The following is a 19299-nucleotide window of genomic DNA, read 5'->3' as shown; positions in this document are numbered from 1 at the left end:
AGTCACCACAAATCTATTTGCATTAAGTTAGTTAAGGAAAAGGATAACAATTGGTCCTCAAGTAAGAATATGAAATTGGGTAAGAATCAGGTTTATTGTCATGAACATGACATGAAATTTGTTTTGCAGCAACAGTATTCTGCAGAACAAGGTGAAAAAATTTCTTTAAATTACAATTTCATAAACACAAGATTTTTTAAAAAACTAATGGAAAAAAGAGAAAAAGTGAGAGTGCACATAGTTTCATTGTCTATTCAGAAATCTGATGGCAGAGGGGGAAGAAGTTGTTTTTGTAACATTTATAACCCTCTGTAGGCTGTTCCAGTCCTGTACATTGGTACCTCCATACCAGACGGTGATGCAATCAGACAGAATGTTGAAATTTAGAAGATTCTTTGGTGACATAACAAATCTTCTCAAATTTGTCTCGTAGTATAGCCACTGGTGTGCCTTCTTCATGGTTGCATCGGCATGATGGTCTCAGGGTAGATCTTCAAAGAAGTTGACACCCAGGAATCCAAAGTTTCTTGCTCTCTCCACTGCTGACCCCATGATGAGGACTGTTTTGTGTTCTCCTGGCTTCCCCTTACTGAAGCCCACAATCTATTCCTTAGTTTTACTGATGTTGAATGTAAGGTTGTTCTTGTGACACCACTCAACCAGCTGATCTATCTCACTCCTGTACACTTCCTCATTTTCGTCTCTGATTCAGCCAACAACTGTAGTGTCATTAGCAAATTTGTAGATGACATTTGAACTGTGCCTAACCAGACAGTAATAGGTGTAGAGAGAGTAGAGCAATGGACTAAGCCTGCATCCTTGAAGTGTGGCTATGTTGATTGTCAATGAGGAGATGTTGTTACTGAAATGCACTGACTGTGGTCTTCCGATGAGGAAGTCAAGGATCCAGTTTCAGAGAGAGGTACAAAGGCCCATGTTTTGAAGCTTGCTAACCAGAACTAAAGGAATGATGGTGTTAAAAGCTGAGCTTTATTCAATAAAAAGCATCCTGATGTACATATTGTTGTGGTCCAGCTGATCCAGGGTCAAGTGGCGAGCTAATGAGATTGCACCTGCTTTGGAACAATTGTGAGATAGGCAAAATGCAATGGGTCCCTGTCTTTGCCTGGATACAAGTTAATTCTGGTCAACCTCTCAAAGCATTTCATTACAGTAGATGCGAGTGCTACTGAGCAAGATCAATTTTAACATTTTTTGAATTAGTAATAGTAGATTCAATAAAAATGTTAAAAGAGTAAGAGCATGACTACCAAATGGGAGGCAGAGATTCATCATTCAAAAATGTCCCTTTAGAACAGAGGAAGAGGAATTTCTTTACCCAGAGGGTAGTGAATCCATGCAATTTTTTTTGCTATGGGAGGCTGTGGAAACCAAGTCATTGGGTATATTTAAGACTGAAGTAGGTTCTTGATGAGGAAGAGATGGCAGGAAAATGGGATTTCCTCACTTTTGACCTATTTCTTACAGCCACAGCATTTACATGGTTAGTTACTAGAAAGTGCTCCCAGAATATTACGAGGAGGAATTGGTAATGTCCAGAAAACTTAGGAGCAGAATTAGGCCATTTGGTCCATCAAGGCTGCTCTGCATTGGCTGATGTATTTTTCCTTTCAACGCCATTCTGCTGCCTTCTGCCCATGATCTTTGATGCCCATACTAATCAGGAACCTATCAACCACTGCTTTAAAGATAACCAATTATATGGTCTCCACAGCCATATATGGCACCACCCTTTGGCTAAAGAAACTTTTCCTCATCTCTATTCTAAGGGATATTCTTTTATTCTGAGGCTTTGTCCTCTAGTACTCTTTCTTTGGCTTGGCTTCGCGGACGAAGATTTATGGAGGGGGTAAAAAGTCCACGTCAGCTGCAGGCTCGTTTGTGGCTGACCAGTCCGACGCGGGACAGGCAGACACGATTGCAGCGGTTGCAAGGGAAAATTGGTTGGTTGGGGTTGGGTGTTGGGTTTTTCCTCCTTTGCCTTTTGTCAGTGAGGTGGGCTCTGCGGTCTTCTTCAAAGGAGGCTGCTGCCCGCCAAACTGTGAGGTGCCAAGATGCACGGTTTGAGGCGATATCAGCCCACTGGCGGTGGTCAGTGTGGCAGGCACCAAGAGATTTCCTCTAGTACTATATTTCCTACTACTGGAATGTTGTTAATTGGCATGATGAAATGGTGAGATTTCCACTTGTTGAAGATGATTTTGGTAGAAATTGGCATGACATAATGGTAGCACAATTCTGTTGCTCCAAATTAATTGGTTACTATCTGTTGCTTAATTCAGATTTTGTCCCTTTTAATTCTCTATGCAAATAGAGTAAGGTTTCCAAGGTGATTTTTGGGATTGCTTTCCTTTATTGCCCCACACCTGTTGTCATTCCACCTCTATTCTCTGTGGATAAGGAGCTTTAACCAGAATGTGAAGAAAAAATTAAAATGTCTATGCCTGGAGAGCACCACAATGACATCTCACTTCATAGACATCAATAGCATTTTTCACTCATCTCTCTGTAGGTTAATAGCTGCTGTCATCTTGCCCTAAAGAGAGGAGCAAAGTACAGAAGAGATCACACTTGTTTGCTCAGAGTTCTCTTTCTATCTATCATAATATATTGATCAATGCACTTGAACATCAATTAAAGTTGAAACTCGTTGTTTACTAGTTACAGAACATGCAGCTGTATAAAATGGCTTTTTTTTTCATTTTTAATGATCATCTACTGATGGACAATAATTTTTATTAATTCAAGGGATGTGGGCTTTGCAAGGTGAGCCACTGTTTAGAGCTACCTTTTTGAACCAGGATTTTGACTCAATAATAATGAATAGCAACATATTTCCAAGTTAGTATCATATGTGGCTTGGAGGGCAACTTCCTGGTGATGTTGTACCCATACTTTTGCGGTCCTTCAGCTGGTAGATGTCATGCGTTTGGAAGGTGTCATCTACATGGTAAGTTACAGTGCATCCTGTAGATGTTACAAGCATGCTGTTGCTATGCTTTGGTAGCAGACTGAGTGCATGGATGTGAAAGAGGTGTTTCTTAACTGAACTTCTGTGTTCTATAGTTTTTTTAAATTTCTTGAGTGATGTTGAAGCTGCACTCATGCAGGCAAGTGGGAAGTATTCCATCATTTCCTAACAAACTGTGTAGTTAGTGATAAGACGCTAGTTACTTCTTGTGGCATTCCTAGCATCTGACCTGTCTTGTAGCAACATCTCCTCCTCAAATTCAAATCAAATTTAAATTTATTGTTAAAGTACATACAGAACATACAACCCTGGGATTCTTTTTTCCTGCAGGCCGACAGAATTTCTACTTATCGGTGGTCTTATCTGTACTCAAGAGAAAGATATGCACACAAAAGATAGAAATGTAAAGAAATTGACTGTACAAATTCAGAAAAAAATATTCAGTAATAATATGCATTAAAGTGCAAAAGTAAGATTTCTTAAATGAGTCCCTGATTGGAACTGTTGTTTAGGAGTTTGATGGTGGAGGGGTAGCAAGTGTTCCTGAACCTGGTGGTACAAGTTTTGTGGCACCTATACCTCTTTCCTGATGGCAGCAATGAGAACATCTGAAGGCAGCAAAGCGAACAGAGCATGTCCTGGGTGGTGTGAATCCTTGATTGCTGCTGCTCTCCAATGGGCAGCGTTCCACTGAGATTTTCTCAATGATGGGAAGAATTTTGCCTGTGATGTACTGGCCTATGTCCATTAACTTTTGCAGAGTTTTCCACTCAGTGGAATTGGTATCCCCATATCAGGTTGTGTTGCAACTGATCAGCACACTTTTCACTGCACATCTTTTGAAGTTTGCCAACATTTCCAATGTCATATTGACATTGTCATACTTCCAAGAAGTAGAGGTGCTGACGTTCTTTCTTCACGATTACATTATTTTGTTGGGTCCATGAAAAGTTCTCTGAGCTTTGTGTCTACCAGGAAATTAAATTTGCTCACCTTCTCCACCTCTGAACTGCTAGTGATAATTGGACACCACTGGTTTTCCTGTTCTAAATGCTACAGTCAGCTCAATTGGTTTTGATGACATTGTATGAGAGGTTGATATTAGTGCACCATTCAGACAAATTTTCAATCTCCCTCCTGAAGGCTCCTTTTTATGCAGCCAACTATTGTGGTACTATCAGCAAATTTGTAAAAGGTCTTGTTGTTGTACTGAGCCACACAGTCAATGGGGTAAAGCAAGTTGAGCAGGGGGCTAAGTACACAGCCCTATGGTGTCTGGTGTTGGTGGAGATTGTGGAGGTGATGTTCTTACTAATTATGATTGATTGTGGTCTGGAGGTGAGGAAATCCAAGATCCAATTGCACAGTGGGGTATTGAGACCAAGATCTTGGAGTTTCCTGATCAGTTTTGATGGGATGATGGTGTTGAATGCCAAACTGTAGTCTATAAAGAGCATCCTGAGATATGCGTCTTTGCTGTCCAGGTGCTCCATGGTTTTGTGTGGAACCAGTAAGATGGTATCTCCATAGACTGTTGTTGTGGTAGGCAAATAGGAATGTATCAACGTCATTGCTCAGACAGGAGCTGATTCGCTTCAACACCAGCCTCTCAAAACACTTCATCATTGTGTATGTGAGAGTCGCTGGTTTGTACTCTTGGGTGCTGGTATGATTGAGGCCTGTTTGAAATAGATGGGTACCACACCCTGTCAGAGTGACATGTTGACTATATCCATGAAAATATTGGCTAGTTGGCCAGCACAGGTTTTCAGTACTCATCTGGGTATTCTGTCCAGACCAGATGCCTTCCTTGGATTCACTCTCCTGAAGGCAGCCTAAATGCCAGCTTTGGATACTGACAGTAGAGGATCATGAGGGGACATGAGATGAGCAGTCGTTCTTCCTTGTTGTTCTCGTGATCATATCAGTTGTAGACGGCATTGAGCGCACTGGGAGTGAAGCTTTAGTGTCTTCTTTTGTAGCAGGTTATGACATTTAGACCCTGCCGCAGCTGTCAGAATAAGAATCAGAATTTATTGTCTTGAACTTATCATAAATTTGTTGCTTAGCTACAGCATTATTGTGCATTACAGGTTCAAAAATTGCAATAAATTACATTCCATAAATACACTATGTAATTTTTTTTTAAATAGTGGAAAAGGGAAAAAAAAGTGAGGTAGTGTCTGTGGTTCATTGTCTTGTCAGAAATCTGAAGGCAGAGGGGAAGAAGCTGTTTTGTTCCATTGTTCCATTGGGTGTTCATCTTCAGGCTCCTTTACCTCCTGATGGTAGCAGAGAGAAGAGGGCATGGCCTGGATGTTGAGGGTCCTTACTGATAGAGGCTGCTTTCTTGAGACACTGCCTCTTATAGATATCCTTAATGGACAGGTAACCTTGGCTTTCCATTCACATCTGGAATCTCCACTTTGTCTGGGAGATGACTTTTGGCAGGTCATACCTGCTCCTTGGATAGTGTTCTGGATCACCGGACTTAAATTCTTGTGATCTAGCTCTCAGCAGGTTCGAGATTTCATTGTTCATCCAAGGCTTCAGGGTTTTTAAAAATTTTTTTATTTTTCACACTATGAACCATACTGACCAAAATACATATAGACATTTTTCTCTTGAATATATAGTGTCATTTTCTCCCCTTTTTCCCCCTCCCTTCCCTCCCTCCCTCACCCCCCCTTTCCATTTATTCAAAGTTCAATCTATATGTAATATTAAACCCGTTAAACAATGTCATCACTTAATAAAAATAAACAAGACATTTTTTTCTTTTACTTTTATATACTGAGTCAGTTCATTTCATTGTCTTCTCCTTCTGTCATTTTAGGTGGTGGAGGTCCGTGATTGGATTTCTCTATTGTGTTTCATGTATGGTTCCCATATTTGTTCGAATATTATGATGTTATTTCTTAAATTATATGTTATTTTTTCTAATGGAATACATTTATTTATTTCTATATACCATTGTTGTATTCTCAAGTTGTCTTCTAATTTCCAGGTTGACATAATACATTTTTTTGCCACAGCTAGGGCTATCATAATAAATCTTTTTTGTGCTCCATCCAAATCGAGTCCAAATTCTTTATTTCTTATATTACTTAGAAGGAAGATCTCTGGGTTTTTTGGTATGTTGATTTTTGTGATTTTATTTAATATCTGGTTTAGATCTTCCCAAAATTTTTTCACTTTCTCACATGCCCAAATTGCATGTACTGTTGTTCCCGTTTCCTTTTTACAGCGAAAACATCTGTCTGATACTGTTGGGTCCCATTTATTTAACTTTTGGGGTGTGATGTATAGCCTGTGTAACCAATTATATTGTATCATGCGTAACCTCGTGTTTATTGTATTTCTCATAGTTCCGGAGCGTAGCTTTTCCCATGTTTCATTCTTTATCTTTATGTTTCAATCTTGTTCCCATTTTTGTTTAGGTTTACAGTTTGTTTCCTCGTTCTCCTTTTCTTGCAGTTTGATGTACATGTTTGTTATAAATTTTTTAAATTATCATTGTGTCTGTAATCACATATTCAAAATTGCTTCATTCTGGTAACCTCAGACTGTTTCCCAATTTGTCCTTCAAGTAGGTTTTCAGTTGGTGGTATGCAAACATTGTATCATGAGTTATATTATATTTGTCCTTCATTTGTTCAAAAGATAATAATTTATTTCCCGAAAAACAATTTTCTATTCTTTTGATCCCTTTTCTCTCCCATTCTCTGAAGGAAAGGTTATTTATTGTGAAAGGGATTAGTTGATTTTGTGTCAATATTAATTTTGGTAGTTGATAATTTATTTTATTCCTTTCTACATGAATCTTCTTCCAAATGTTGAGCAGATGGTGCAATACTGGTGAATTCCTATGTTGCACCAATTTTTCATCCCACTTATATAGTATATGTTCAGGTATCTTCTCCCTTATTTTATCTAGTTCTAATCTGGTGCTGCTCTATAATAATTCTTAAAGTTTGGTAGCTGTAAACCTCCTTGTTTGTACCATTCTGTTAATTTATCTAGTGCTATCCTTGGTTTTCCCCCCTTTCCATATGAATTTCCTTATTATTTTCCTTAGCTCCTTGAAGAATTTCTCTGTTAGGTGAATTGGTAATGATTGAAATAGGTATTGTATCCTTGGGAAGATGTTCATTTTAATACAGTTTATCCTTCTTATCAGTGTTAGTGGTAAGTCTTTCCAGTGCTCTAAGTCGTCCTGTAATTTTTTTCATTAATGGCTGATAATTTAGTTTATATAGATGGCCAAGATTATTATTTAATTGTATACCTAGGTATCGAATTGCTTGTGTTTGCCATTGAAATGGTGATTCTTTCTTAAACTTTGTGAAATTCACATTATTCATTGGCATTGCTTCACTTTTATTTGCATTGATCTTGTACCCTGATACTTCTCCATATTCCTTCAATTTCTTATGTAATTCTTTTATTGATATTTCTGGTTCTGTTAAGTATATTATAACGTCATCTGCAAATAGACTGATTTTATATTCCTTCTCTTTTATTTTTATCCCTCTTATTTTATTTTCTGTTCTTATCAGTTCTGCTAGTGGTTCTATAGCTAATGCGAACAATGAGGGAGATAGTGGACATCCTTGCCTTGTTTGATCTGCTTAATTTAAATTGGTTTGATATATATCCATTTACTGTCACTTTCGCCATTGGCCCCTAAAATAATGCTTTAATCCAATTAATTCTCTGGTAGGTTGAATTTTTGTAGTACTTTGAATAAATAATTCCATTCTACTACTCTGTCAAAGGCTTTATCTGCATCTAAAGCAACCGCTACTGTTAGAATTTTGTTTCCTTGTACTGCATGGATTAAGTTAATGAATTTACAGATATTGTCTGTTGTTCTTTTTTTAATAAATCCAGTTTAATCTAGTTTTACTATTTTTGGTACACAGTCGGCCAATCTGTTTGCTAATAGTTTTGCTATTATCTTATAATCTGAGTTAAGTAGAAATATTTGTCTATACAATGCTGGTGTTAGTGGATCTTTCCCCATCTTTGGTATTACTGTAATTATTGCTGTTTTGCATGAATCTGGTATGTTTTGTGTTTTTTCAGTCTGGTTCATTACTTCCAGGAGAGGAGGAATTAATGAGTCTTTAAATGTTTTATGGAATTCTATTGGGAGTCCATCCTCTCCCGGTGTTTTATTGTTCAGTAGTTTTTTTTTAATATTTCCTGTATTTTTTCTATTTCAAATGGTTTTATTAATTTATTTTGCTCATCTGTTTGCAATTTTGGTAGTTCAATTTTAGTTAGAAATTCATCTATTTTGTCTTCTTTCCCTTCATTTTCAGTTTGATATAGTTGTTCGTAGAATTCCCTGAAGTTTTCGTTGATCTCCGTTGGGTTATATGTAATTTGTCCTTTATCCTTGATGCCAATACCGTTCTTTTAGTTTGTTCTGTTTTAAGCTGCCATGCTAGTATTTTGTGCTTTTTCTCCTAGCTCATAATACTTCTGTTTTGTCTTCATTATGTTCTTCTCCACCTTATATGTTTGTAGTGTTTCATATTTTATTTTTTTGTCTGTCAATTCTCTTCTTTTAGTTGTATCTTCCTTTATTGCTAATTCTTTTTCTGTATTTGTTATCCTTGAGTATGTTTTATGTCTACCCAAATAATATGAATATTCCTTTTCCTTTGGGTGTTGTTTCCTCCATATATCGAAAAGTTGCATTTCCTACATCGATTTAATTATAAATTTGGTTACTTTGTCCTTTTTGTTAGTCTTTTTTCCAGTTTTATCCATGTTTGAGTCCAAATTAAGGTTAAAATCCCCTCCTATTAGTATATTCCCTTGTGTATCTGCGATCTTCAAAAAGATATCTTGCACAAATTTTTGATCTTCTTTATTAGGTGCGTATACATTGAGTAAATTCCAAAATTCTGAATATATCTGACATTTTATCCTTACATACCTCCCTGCTGGATCTATTATTTCCTCTTCTATTTTGATTGGTACATTTTTATTGATTAATATAGCTTCTCCTCTGGCTTTTGAATTATATGATCCTGCTGTTACATGTCCTATCCAATCTCTCTTTAATTTCTTGTGTTCCACTTCAGTTAGATGTGTTTCTTGCACGAATGCTATATCAACTTTTTCTTTCTTCAGTAAATTTAACAGCTTCTTCCTTTTGATTTGGTTATGTATTCCGTTAATATTTAATGTCATATAGTTCAACATGGCCATTTCATACTTTGTCTATCTTTCCTTTCCATTTCCTCATCACCACCTTCCCTTCTTATCTATTTCTGTTTTCTTCTTTTGAACACATTGTGTAAGACAACATTTCTAAAACATAGAATATTTCCACTATTCCCATATCTAAAATTCCTTTAACCTCAATAGTCCCTCCCCTCTCTGAGTTGCCTTTTGTCCCTTGTCGGGCAACCACATCTCCCCTCCCCATTTGGATTTGCGAACCTGCTCGCAAGCGTCAACTGATTTCGCAGTGATTGTTTTTCCTCCCCACCCAGCCCCCCGAAAAGATTTTAATCTTCATATCTAACAAAGCTCACTCTCTTAATTCCCTCCTTACTTCCTTTCTTCCCTTTCTTTCCCTTCTTAGTTCTTACTTATACTTTATTCTTCTTCTTTATGTATAGTTTGTTGTCATTTTTGTTCTTGTTACATCTCTTCATCTCTCTGTCTGTTTTCTAGGTGTTCTGCAAATTTTTGTGCTTTTTCCGGATCCGAGAACAGTTTGCTTTGCTGCCCCGGGATAACTATTTTAAGCACCTCTGGATATTTTAGCATAAATTTATAACCTTTTTTCCATAGGGTCGATTTTGCTGCGTTAAACTCCTTCCTCTTCTTCAGGAGTTCAAAACTTATGTCTGGGTAGAAAAAAAATTTTTGACCTTTGTATTCCAGTGGTTTTTTGTCTTCTCTTATTTTTTCATTGCTTCTCCAATATATTTTCTCTTGTCGTATATCTTAGGAATTTTACTAGAATGGATCTTGGTTTTTGTTGCGGTTGTGGTTTGGGGGCTAATGTTCTGTGTGCCCTTTTTATTTCCATTCCTTCCTGTAATTCTGGCATTCCTTGGACTCTGGGGATCCATTCTTTTATAAATTCTTTCATATTTTTGCCTTCTTCATCTTCCTTAAGGCCCACTATCTTTATATTGTTTCTCCTATTATAGTTTTCCATTATATCTATCTTCTGAGTTAACAGCTCCTGTGTTTCTTTAACTTTTTTATCAGATTCTTCTCATTTCTTTTTTAAGTCTTCTACCTCCATTTCTACGGCTGTTTCTCGTTCTTCCACCTTGTCCACTCTTTTTCCTCTATCTGACATGATCATCTCTTATCTATTCATTTTTTCTTCTGTACCTTTTACTCTTTTTATTTCACTGAATTCTTGTGACTGCCATTCTTTTACTGTTTCCATATATTCTTTAAAAAAATATATATCCATGCACTTGCCCTTCCCTTCATCTTCCATCTCTCTGTGTTCTCCCTCTTCTTCTGAGTCCACTCCAGGATCTGTGTCTTTTACCTCTGTCTCTTCTGATTTTCTTGTTGGGTTGTTTTATTTTGTTGGGTATTTTTGTTTTTATTATTTTTATTATTTTTATTAAAGGTGTCTTGGTGTTGGTCTTCTTCCTCTGGGTTGGTTATCTGTTGTTTCTCTGATTTCCTTTTTTTATTCTCTTCCTTGTTCCCGTTATTTTCTATGTTTTCCTGTGGAGAGTCTTGCTGTTGTGTTATTCTTGTCTGTTTAAGCTGTGGAGATTTGCTCCTCAGCTGGTCCCCCCTCCTGTCGGTGTTGTTTTTGTCTTGTGCATCGCGCACTTTTGTTTGGCTCTGTGAGCCATCTTTGTAGTTCTGTGTTCGGGGTTTCCATTTGTGTTCGGGGTTTCCACTGACCTCAGAGAGCGGGCTTCTCTCTCCACGGCAGGCCTCCTCGTACAGGTAAGGCCTTCATCTTTCTCTTCCGACGTCTTTCCTTCTTCTTTTCTTCCCATTGTTTTTTTGTTTTTCTTTCTTTGCTGCCATTTTCTCCACACTTTTATTTTTAATTTGTTATGATTTCTGTGTTTGTGGCTTTGCTTTTTCTTTACTTTTTTTAAACTTTTCTGGAGAGGACTGGTATTTTCTTACCGGTCACAACTCCATTACGTGACTTCCCTCAAACTAGGGCTTCTGGTTGAGGACAACCTTGAATGATATAGTGGGGACACACTTGTCTATGTCTGTTTTGATAAAGCCCATAGCTAATCATTCAGATCCTCAGCTGACTTAAGCCATTCGTGTAGCCATTCTTCAGCCTCCCACAACCAGGCTGTCCTGATATCTGGAACAGCCTCCCATAACCAGACTGTCCTGTCCTCCCATATCAGGCTGTCCTGATATCTGGAACCTCTCCTTTGAGGCTCTCTCTGTAAGCAGGCAGAAGAAGCAGTGCCAGGTGATCTGACTTGCCAAAATGCAGTTTTTTGCAATGATCAAGTGTGCTGGGACCTTTGCTATAACAGGTTATATGCTGGTGATAATTTAAATGGGTAAAGATACACATAAAAGATCATCAAAAATCTACAATGTTAATCACAATTCCCTGTTTATCTTTTACCTCTTGTCAGTGAATTTTCACATCTTATCCTCTATACCAAGTAAATGATAAATAATGAAAACAACATTTCAAGTGCTGAATTGGTTAAATTCCTTGGCAGAAATAGTCATTCATGTTCAAATGGTTTGATGGAATAAAGAAGTTCTGACAGTAAAAATCAAACTACAAAATACGATGTTCCTCCTTTGGTAGATCTATCATATGAGGAACGATTGAGTAGACTGGGTTGGGCGTGGGAATATTTTGGTGAGGCGTGGGTCTTAATATTTTAGTGGGACATAAGAATATTTTGGGAAATAATTAAAAAGTTGGTTTGAAAAAATAAACTTGTTATGTTGGTGTGTTGGCATGACTTGGCAACACTAAGTACAACACAATTGTGGTAACTTCAAGTAAAATCGCTTCGTTCTTTTTATTTTCATAACATTTTTTTGCTCTTCCAATGTTTCTCTCTTGTTTCTCCATTGTTTTTCCTTTTTAATTTGTTATCTCACTTCTTAACCCAAAAATTAAAAAGAAGAAATAAAAAGACAAAAGAAAAAAAAAAACTTGTTATCCTTGGTTAATATTATAATTATATTTTTTCTGATCGGTCTTATTATCATCCATTCCAACTTATCTCATTGGCAATGAAGATTCCAAATTATCTCAACAATCATGTCTCCATCTATACCCCTTTACTTTTTCAGTTCAGTAGTGAGTGAGATGTGTATCTGTATGTATCTTTGTGCACCAGCATATTGATGGGAGATCGGTGGGGGTAGGGGGGGGGGAGAGAGACACCAAAATCGGGGGGAAGGGTATAAAGGGACCCCAGAAAGAAAAGCCCAAGGCTAGCACAGTTTTGATGCACTCTCGGCAAGGAAAAAATGTCAGAAAAGCACTAGTGAGTTTTTTCATTTTTTTTTACATCAGTATTTCTTCCTTTGATTCGATCATTACTTTTATTACATTTTTCAATTCTAAGACATAATAAAATATTGATTAATCTGTTTCAGGGAGCTTGTGCTGTTGCATTAATCTGTTTCAGGGAGCTTGCGCTGTTATATATTCAAAATGAGCAAACCAAGCAAGCTAAAGGTTCATCAGTATTCAGTGGAGTTCTTAAAGTTTGGGTTTCCTTGCTGTACATGATGAACGGGCACCTTTTTCCATATAATGCCAATAGACTTTGACAAATGAATCAAAGCAGGCCATCTTGAAGCTCATTTGAGGGTAAAACATCCTAACTATGTCAATTTGAAATTGGAATATTTTAAATCACTGGAAGAGAAGTTTGAAAATAGATCAAAAATAACTTTATTATTCACTGCGCAAACTACAGCCCTGAATCGTACCCTTGAAGCTTGGTATGAAATTTCTCTGCTGATAGCAAAACATGGGAAGAATCATATGATTGGGGAGGAACTGATTAAACCCGCAATATCAATGTTTCTCAAAACAGTTGTACAAAAGGATGACAAAGATGTCCGAGCAACGCCATTGAGTAATAGTACTGTCTGCAACAGAATAGATAATGTAGGTCAAGATGTTGAAAAACAGTTTATTGAGAAGTTGAAATCATGAAAGTTCTCAGTACAATTAGATGAATCTACCATACAGGACAGTGAGGCCCTGTTATTAGCATACGTGAGATATATTGATCAGAAAGACTTTCAAGAAGAGATGTTGTCTTGTGAATCATTAGAAACAATCACTACTGCAGTTGATATCTACAGCAAGCTGAAATTACTTGGATGAAAATGAAATATCAAATGGAAACATTGTATCTTGTGCTGCAGATGGTACACCTGCTGTGATGGGTAAAAGAACATGATGTTTAAAATTAATGAAAGATGAAAATCCAAACATGCTGGTTGTGCATTGTGTTATCCACCAACTGCATTCTGTGATCAAGTGTATCAATGCCATCAAAGTTAATGCCAAATGTGAACATCTGTTTAAGCAGTTTTGAGTTGATTAAAAATGCAGAACGTGAGATTATTACTTCATACTGAAGTAAGGTGGTTGTCAAAGGGAAACTGCTTCAAAAGGTTTATTGAACTGTTTGATCTCAGTGAGTTTTTGAAGGACAAACATGAAATGAAGCTCTTGCTAACAACAGATGGCAAAGCTTATGTGAGTTACTTGATGAGCATTTTTGAACAACTAAGTACATTGAACAGGAAACTTCAAGTAGCCAATGTGATGCTTGTTGATGCAAAAACAAAGATGCTTGGATTCATGACACTTCTAGAATTATGCCAAAGGAATATTTCTGCAAGAAATTTCAGTCAATTCTATTGGTTGAATGTGTGAGGTAACTCTCTTCTTTGGCTTGGCTTCGCGGACGAAGATTTATGGAGGGGGTAAAAGTCCACGTCAGCTGCAGGCTCGTTTGTGGCTGACAAGTCCGATGCGGGACAGGCAGACACGGTTGCAGCGGCTGCAGGGGAAAATTGGTTGGTTGGGGTTGGGTGTTGGGTTTTTCCTCCTTTGCCTTTTGTCAGTGAGGTGGGCTCTGCGGTCTTCTTCAAAGGAGGTTGCTGCCCACCAAACTGTGAGGCGCCAAGATGCATGGTTTGAGGCGTTATCAGCCCACTGGCGGTGGTCAATGTGGCAGGAACCAAGAGATTTCTTTAGGCAGTCCTTGTACCTTTTCTTTGGTGCACCTCTGTCACGGTGGCCAGTGGAGAGCTCGCCATATAACACGATCTTGGGAAGGCGATGGTCCTCCATTCTGGAAACGTGACCCACCCAGCGCAGCTGGATATTCAGCAGCGTGGACTCGATGCTGTCGACCTCTGCCATCTTGAGTACTTCGACGTTAGGGATGAAAGCGCTCCAATGGATGTTGAGGATGGAGCGGAAACAACACTGGTGGAAGCGTTCTAGGAGCCGTAGGTGATGCCGGTAGAGGACCCATGATTCGGAGCCGAACAGGAGTGTGGGTATGACAACGGCTCTGTATACGCTTATCTTTGTGAGGTTTTTCAGTTGGTTGTTTTTCCAGACTCTTTTGTGTAGTCTTCCAAAGGCGCTATTTGCCTTGGCGAGTCTGTTGTCTATCTCATTGTCGATCCTTGCATCTGATGAAATGGTGCAGCCGAGATAGGTAAACTGGTTGACCGTTTTGAGTTTTGTGTGCCCGATGGAGATGTGGGGGCGCTGGTAGTCATGGTGGGGAGCTGGCTGATGGAGGACCTCAGTTTTCTTCAGGCTGACTTCCAGGCGAAACATTTTGGCAGTTTCCGCAAAGCAGGACGTCAAGCGCTGAAGAGCTGGCTGGCTCTGAATGGGCAACTAAAGCGGCATCGTCTGCAAAGAGTAGTTCACGGACAAGTTTCTCTTGTGTCTTGGTGTGAGCTTGCAGGCGCCTCAGATTGAAGAGACTGCCATCCGTGCGGTACCGGATGTAAACAGCGTCTTCATTGTTGGGGTCATTCATGGCTTGACTCAGCATCATGCTGAAGAAGATTGAAAAGAGGGTTGGTGCGAGAACACAGCCTTGCTTCACGCCATTGTTAATGGAGAAGGGTTCAGAGAGCTCATTGCTGTATCTGACCCGACCTTGTTGGTTTTCGTGCAGTTGGATAATCATGTTGAGGAACTTTGGGGGACATCCGATGCGCTCTAGTATTTGCCAAAGCCCTTTCCTGCTCACGGTGTCGAAGGCTTTGGTGAGGTCAACAAAGGTGATGTAGAGTCCTTTGTTTTGTTCTCTGCACTTTTCTTGGAGCTGTCTGAGGGCAAAGACCATGTCAGTAAGTTCCTCTGTTTGCGCGAAAGCCGCACTGTGATTCTGGGAGAATATTCTCGGCGACACTAGGTATTATTCTATTTAGTAGAATCCTAGCGAAGATTTTGCCTGCAATGGAGAGCAGCGTGATTCCCCTGTAGTTTGAGCAGTCTGATGTTGCTACAAATGTCATTGTTGACCATTTGAAAATGTTGGTTACCGACTTCAATGTTAGATATTGTGATTTTCCCTCTTGGTTAATTCAGGCATTGCTGGTGGACTTGTCTGAAGTTCCAGTAACATATCAAGAGGAGTTATCTGAGTTGCAACATGATGAATCTGTGAAAACTGCTCAAAGAGAAAGGAATCATGATGTGGCTGTCTAACGAGATTGAAGAGGAATACCCAAACTCGATTACTTTAGCAAGGGAACTATTGATACATTTTCCATCATCTTATTTAGTAGAATGTGGCTTCAGTGCTGTTAGTGATTTACTACAAGCCAAGAGAATCTGACTATAAATTACAAAACGTGGAGATTTAAAGTTGAAACTAAAACAAAAATTAGTCCCTTGAATCAAAAAAATGTGCAGCCAGCATCAGGGGCAAGGTTCCCACTGAAGTGTCGACAATTGTTGAATGTATTTGGATGGTTGACATATTAAAGTAGTAGTTCAATATGAAATATGTGTTCCAGTGTATTCCTGACCTTAATTGCATTGAAATACACTTGCAGCAAATGATATAATAAAAACTTCTTTTGAATGTATAACTTTTTTTCCACTGATGATGGGGCATACCTTTTTTGAAAAATTAAAGTGGGGCCAAGGGCAAAAAAGGTTGAGAACCACTGCTCTAATCCCTTGAGTTGAAACATAAAATTCATTGAATGTTCACCAGGAAAAACAATTACCCTGGCAAATGAAGCTAAAACCAGGAGCCACTTTTTTTTTTAAAAAAAAAAGGAATAGGATGAAAAATGTCTTCTCTCAAAGGTGATGAATTTTTTGGAATTCTCTAATGTGGATGGCCGTGGAGACCTGGTCACTAATTAAATTGAAAACAGCAATCTGTAGATTTTTCATTATAAAAGGAAACAAAAAATGTGGGATTCGTTTTGTGTCTGGCAAATGATTAGCCATGATCTTGTTTAATGGCAGAACAAGTTTAAAAAGTTGAAGGCCTACTCTATTCTTTTTCTTATGTAGGTAACACTGGAAGTCTGTTTGCGGCAAAGGGAATTCTTAGCTTTGAAATCATCACTTTATCTTTGGAAGTATCAATTGGTGCTGCCTGTGCAAATTCTGAAAATCTTGGATTTAGTTAAGCTTTACACACACTCGAGGTGCTCGAGATGGCAGAGGTCGACAGCATCGAGTCCACGCTGCTGAAGATCCAGCTGCGCTGGATGGGTCACGTCTCCAGAATGGAGGACCATCGCCTTCCCAAGATCGTGTTATATGGCGAGCTCTCCACTGGCCACCGTGACAGAGGTGCACCAAAGAAAAGGTACAAGGACTGCCTAAAGAAATCTCTTGGTGCCTGCCACATTGACCACCGCCAGTGGGCAGATAACGCCTCAAACCGTGCATCTTGGCGCCTCACAGTTTGGCGGGCAGCAACCTCCTTTGAAGAAGACCGCAGAGCCCACCTCACTGACAAAAGGCAAAGGAGGAAAAACCCAACACCCAACCCCAACCAACCAATTTTCCCCTGCAGCCGCTGTAACCGTGTCTGCCTGTCCCGCATCGGACTGGTCAGCCACAAACGAGCCTGCAGCTGACGTGGACTTTTTACCCCCTCCATAAATCTTCGTCCGCGAAGCCAAGCCAAAGAAAGAACCATTCTGTGTTCAATAATACGATAATATTTTAATTTTGCTATTGCCATTTCAAAATTTTGAGTCCATTTTGTACATTTTTGCAGAAGCACTGAAATTTTAATGATGCCAATCTTTTAAGAGGAGCATTATATTTTGGATACATTGGGTTAGATATGCTAGGCTCTCGATGTAAGCAATCTCATGATTTTTGTCACATGGTTGAGTACACTATCCCATTGAAACATTTAAATATAACCCACTGGACTATTTATTTATTTGCAAGCTTACTAGCTACATTTCCTATTAGTGAGTTCAATATTTAATTAAATCATGCAAATCCAATTCACTTCCATTTGCAGATGATTATTGTTCATGTTTTGTCTGATTTTATTATTCAAAATAAAACAAATACATACTTATAACTAGAAACAGAACAACCTTAATCATTTGTTTCATAATTTTGTGCAGCTTACAGTATATTATCTTTAAGTGTATGTAATTGCATTTATTTATCTTTCTCTTGTTAGGAATTTAGTGATCTTCATGCAGACACCTTGCTTGTACTGGCAAATTGTCTGGAAGAGCCAGATAATGTAATGTATATCCGGGAATCAGGAGCCCTGGAAAGGTTTTTATTATTTGTAACCTCATCCACTCATCCAGAGGCTCAGAAGCATGCAGCTAAAGCAATAGCAAGATCAGCTCATAATCGTATGTAAGATAGATGTTTAAATGTATTACCTAAAGTGACAATTTGTAAAGACATATATTCTGTAGTAAAGATAAAAATTATTTTGTAGGTGTCTGGTTTGACATATTATTTTTAAATTTGTGTATTATAATTCATTTGATTTCGTTCAAACAGCGAATGAAGCGTATCAAATACTTGATTATCAAGATTTTTGGGAAACTCTGAACTGTGGATAAGAAATCTCTGTAGATCTGGTCCTTAAGCATTTTTGCCACTTAATAAAAATTGCTTGATTGAAATATTTTGCAAGTTTGTATGTATCATAGGTTGCCATTGCAGTTCTTGGAACAATGCCAATTATTACTTCAATACAGAAGTGGAACATGTCACAGTCCTACTTCTGCCCCTCCCAAAAGAAAACACCCACCCATCTTCCTTCCTCAACTACATTTATGTTACATATTTTCAGTCACAGGAAAATACAGAAGTGCAGTCCCTTTGGTCTACCAAATCTGCGTCAACTGTTTTATGCACTCAAATGGGTGTATTTTACATTTTTATGCATTGTATTTCATCTTGTCTATATCCCAGTAAAGTCTCTTTAAACATTCTCCATACTCACAATCACATCGTTTTGTAGTATCAACAATCTTGGAAATCAAGCATTTAGTTCCCCAGTTGATGATGGCAAGGGCCAAAGAACCAATCCTAATGTATTGGACTAAATCAGAATCCTGTTGAAAATCTAAATATCACTGAACTTCAGATAACCAGCCTTTCCTTTTAGTGTCAGAACTAGCCAGTTCTATTTCAGGGAATCAATCTGCATTGTTAACTCAATTTTTCTCACTTCAATGCAGGCTACTTCCATGCGTCTCTCTTATTCCAATTTTAAGTAGTTTCAGTGCTGTGATTTTTTTCCCCCCTTTATTCTCATTCATCTCTTTCTGTTTTCATTTTATCAAAACAAACTCTTTTGCAAGAGTTATCCTTTCTCAAAGCACACCAACAACATGTTTCGTTTTGTTTATTTTGTCTCTACCTTATCTCAACTTTTGTTCTTTCTACCAATACCCCTCCCTACCTTCACTGCAACTTAAGACACACTTGTTTTCTAGTTCTGATGAAGGGTCATCTTCCCATTTCCAAAGACATTGTCTCACCCACAGAGTATTTCCAGTATTTTCATTTTATTACATTTTTGCAGAAGCACATTTTAATTTTCTTAGAATCAGTCAGAAAAGTAATTGTAGTGATTGAAAATATAATGATCATTTGTGAAGCATGCAAAATCTTCAGGACTTTAACAAGTTTTCTAGCCTTTAATACAGTAATTTGACAGTAGATAATGTGGCAGAATGTTGCCTGTTGCTCTTTTACATCATTGGATCTGATTAAGTTATTTCACTTTTAGCAGGCTTATACAAAACTACGCAACAGTGAATTAAGAATTATATAACTATTT

The 19299-nt window shown here is 38.2% G+C and overlaps 1 protein-coding gene across 4 annotated transcripts in view; it reads left to right on the top strand.

Annotated features, from left to right (window-relative positions):
• Nucleotides 1–19299, top strand: part of armc3 (armadillo repeat containing 3) — a 117695-nt gene that overhangs the window by 39545 nt on the left and 58851 nt on the right. For all 4 annotated transcript variants that reach the window (XM_069914611.1, XM_069914612.1, XM_069914610.1 and 1 more), the window contains one exon: nt 17671–17854. In XM_069914611.1, the coding sequence (XP_069770712.1) occupies nt 17671–17854 (184 nt within the window). The remainder of the gene's footprint in view (nt 1–17670; nt 17855–19299) is intronic.

Source organism: Narcine bancroftii, chromosome 1, assembly GCF_036971445.1.
Source record: "Narcine bancroftii isolate sNarBan1 chromosome 1, sNarBan1.hap1, whole genome shotgun sequence".
In the NCBI taxonomy this organism is placed as follows: domain Eukaryota; kingdom Metazoa; phylum Chordata; class Chondrichthyes; order Torpediniformes; family Narcinidae; genus Narcine; species Narcine bancroftii.
This window is presented reverse-complemented; position numbering and strand designations above follow the sequence as displayed.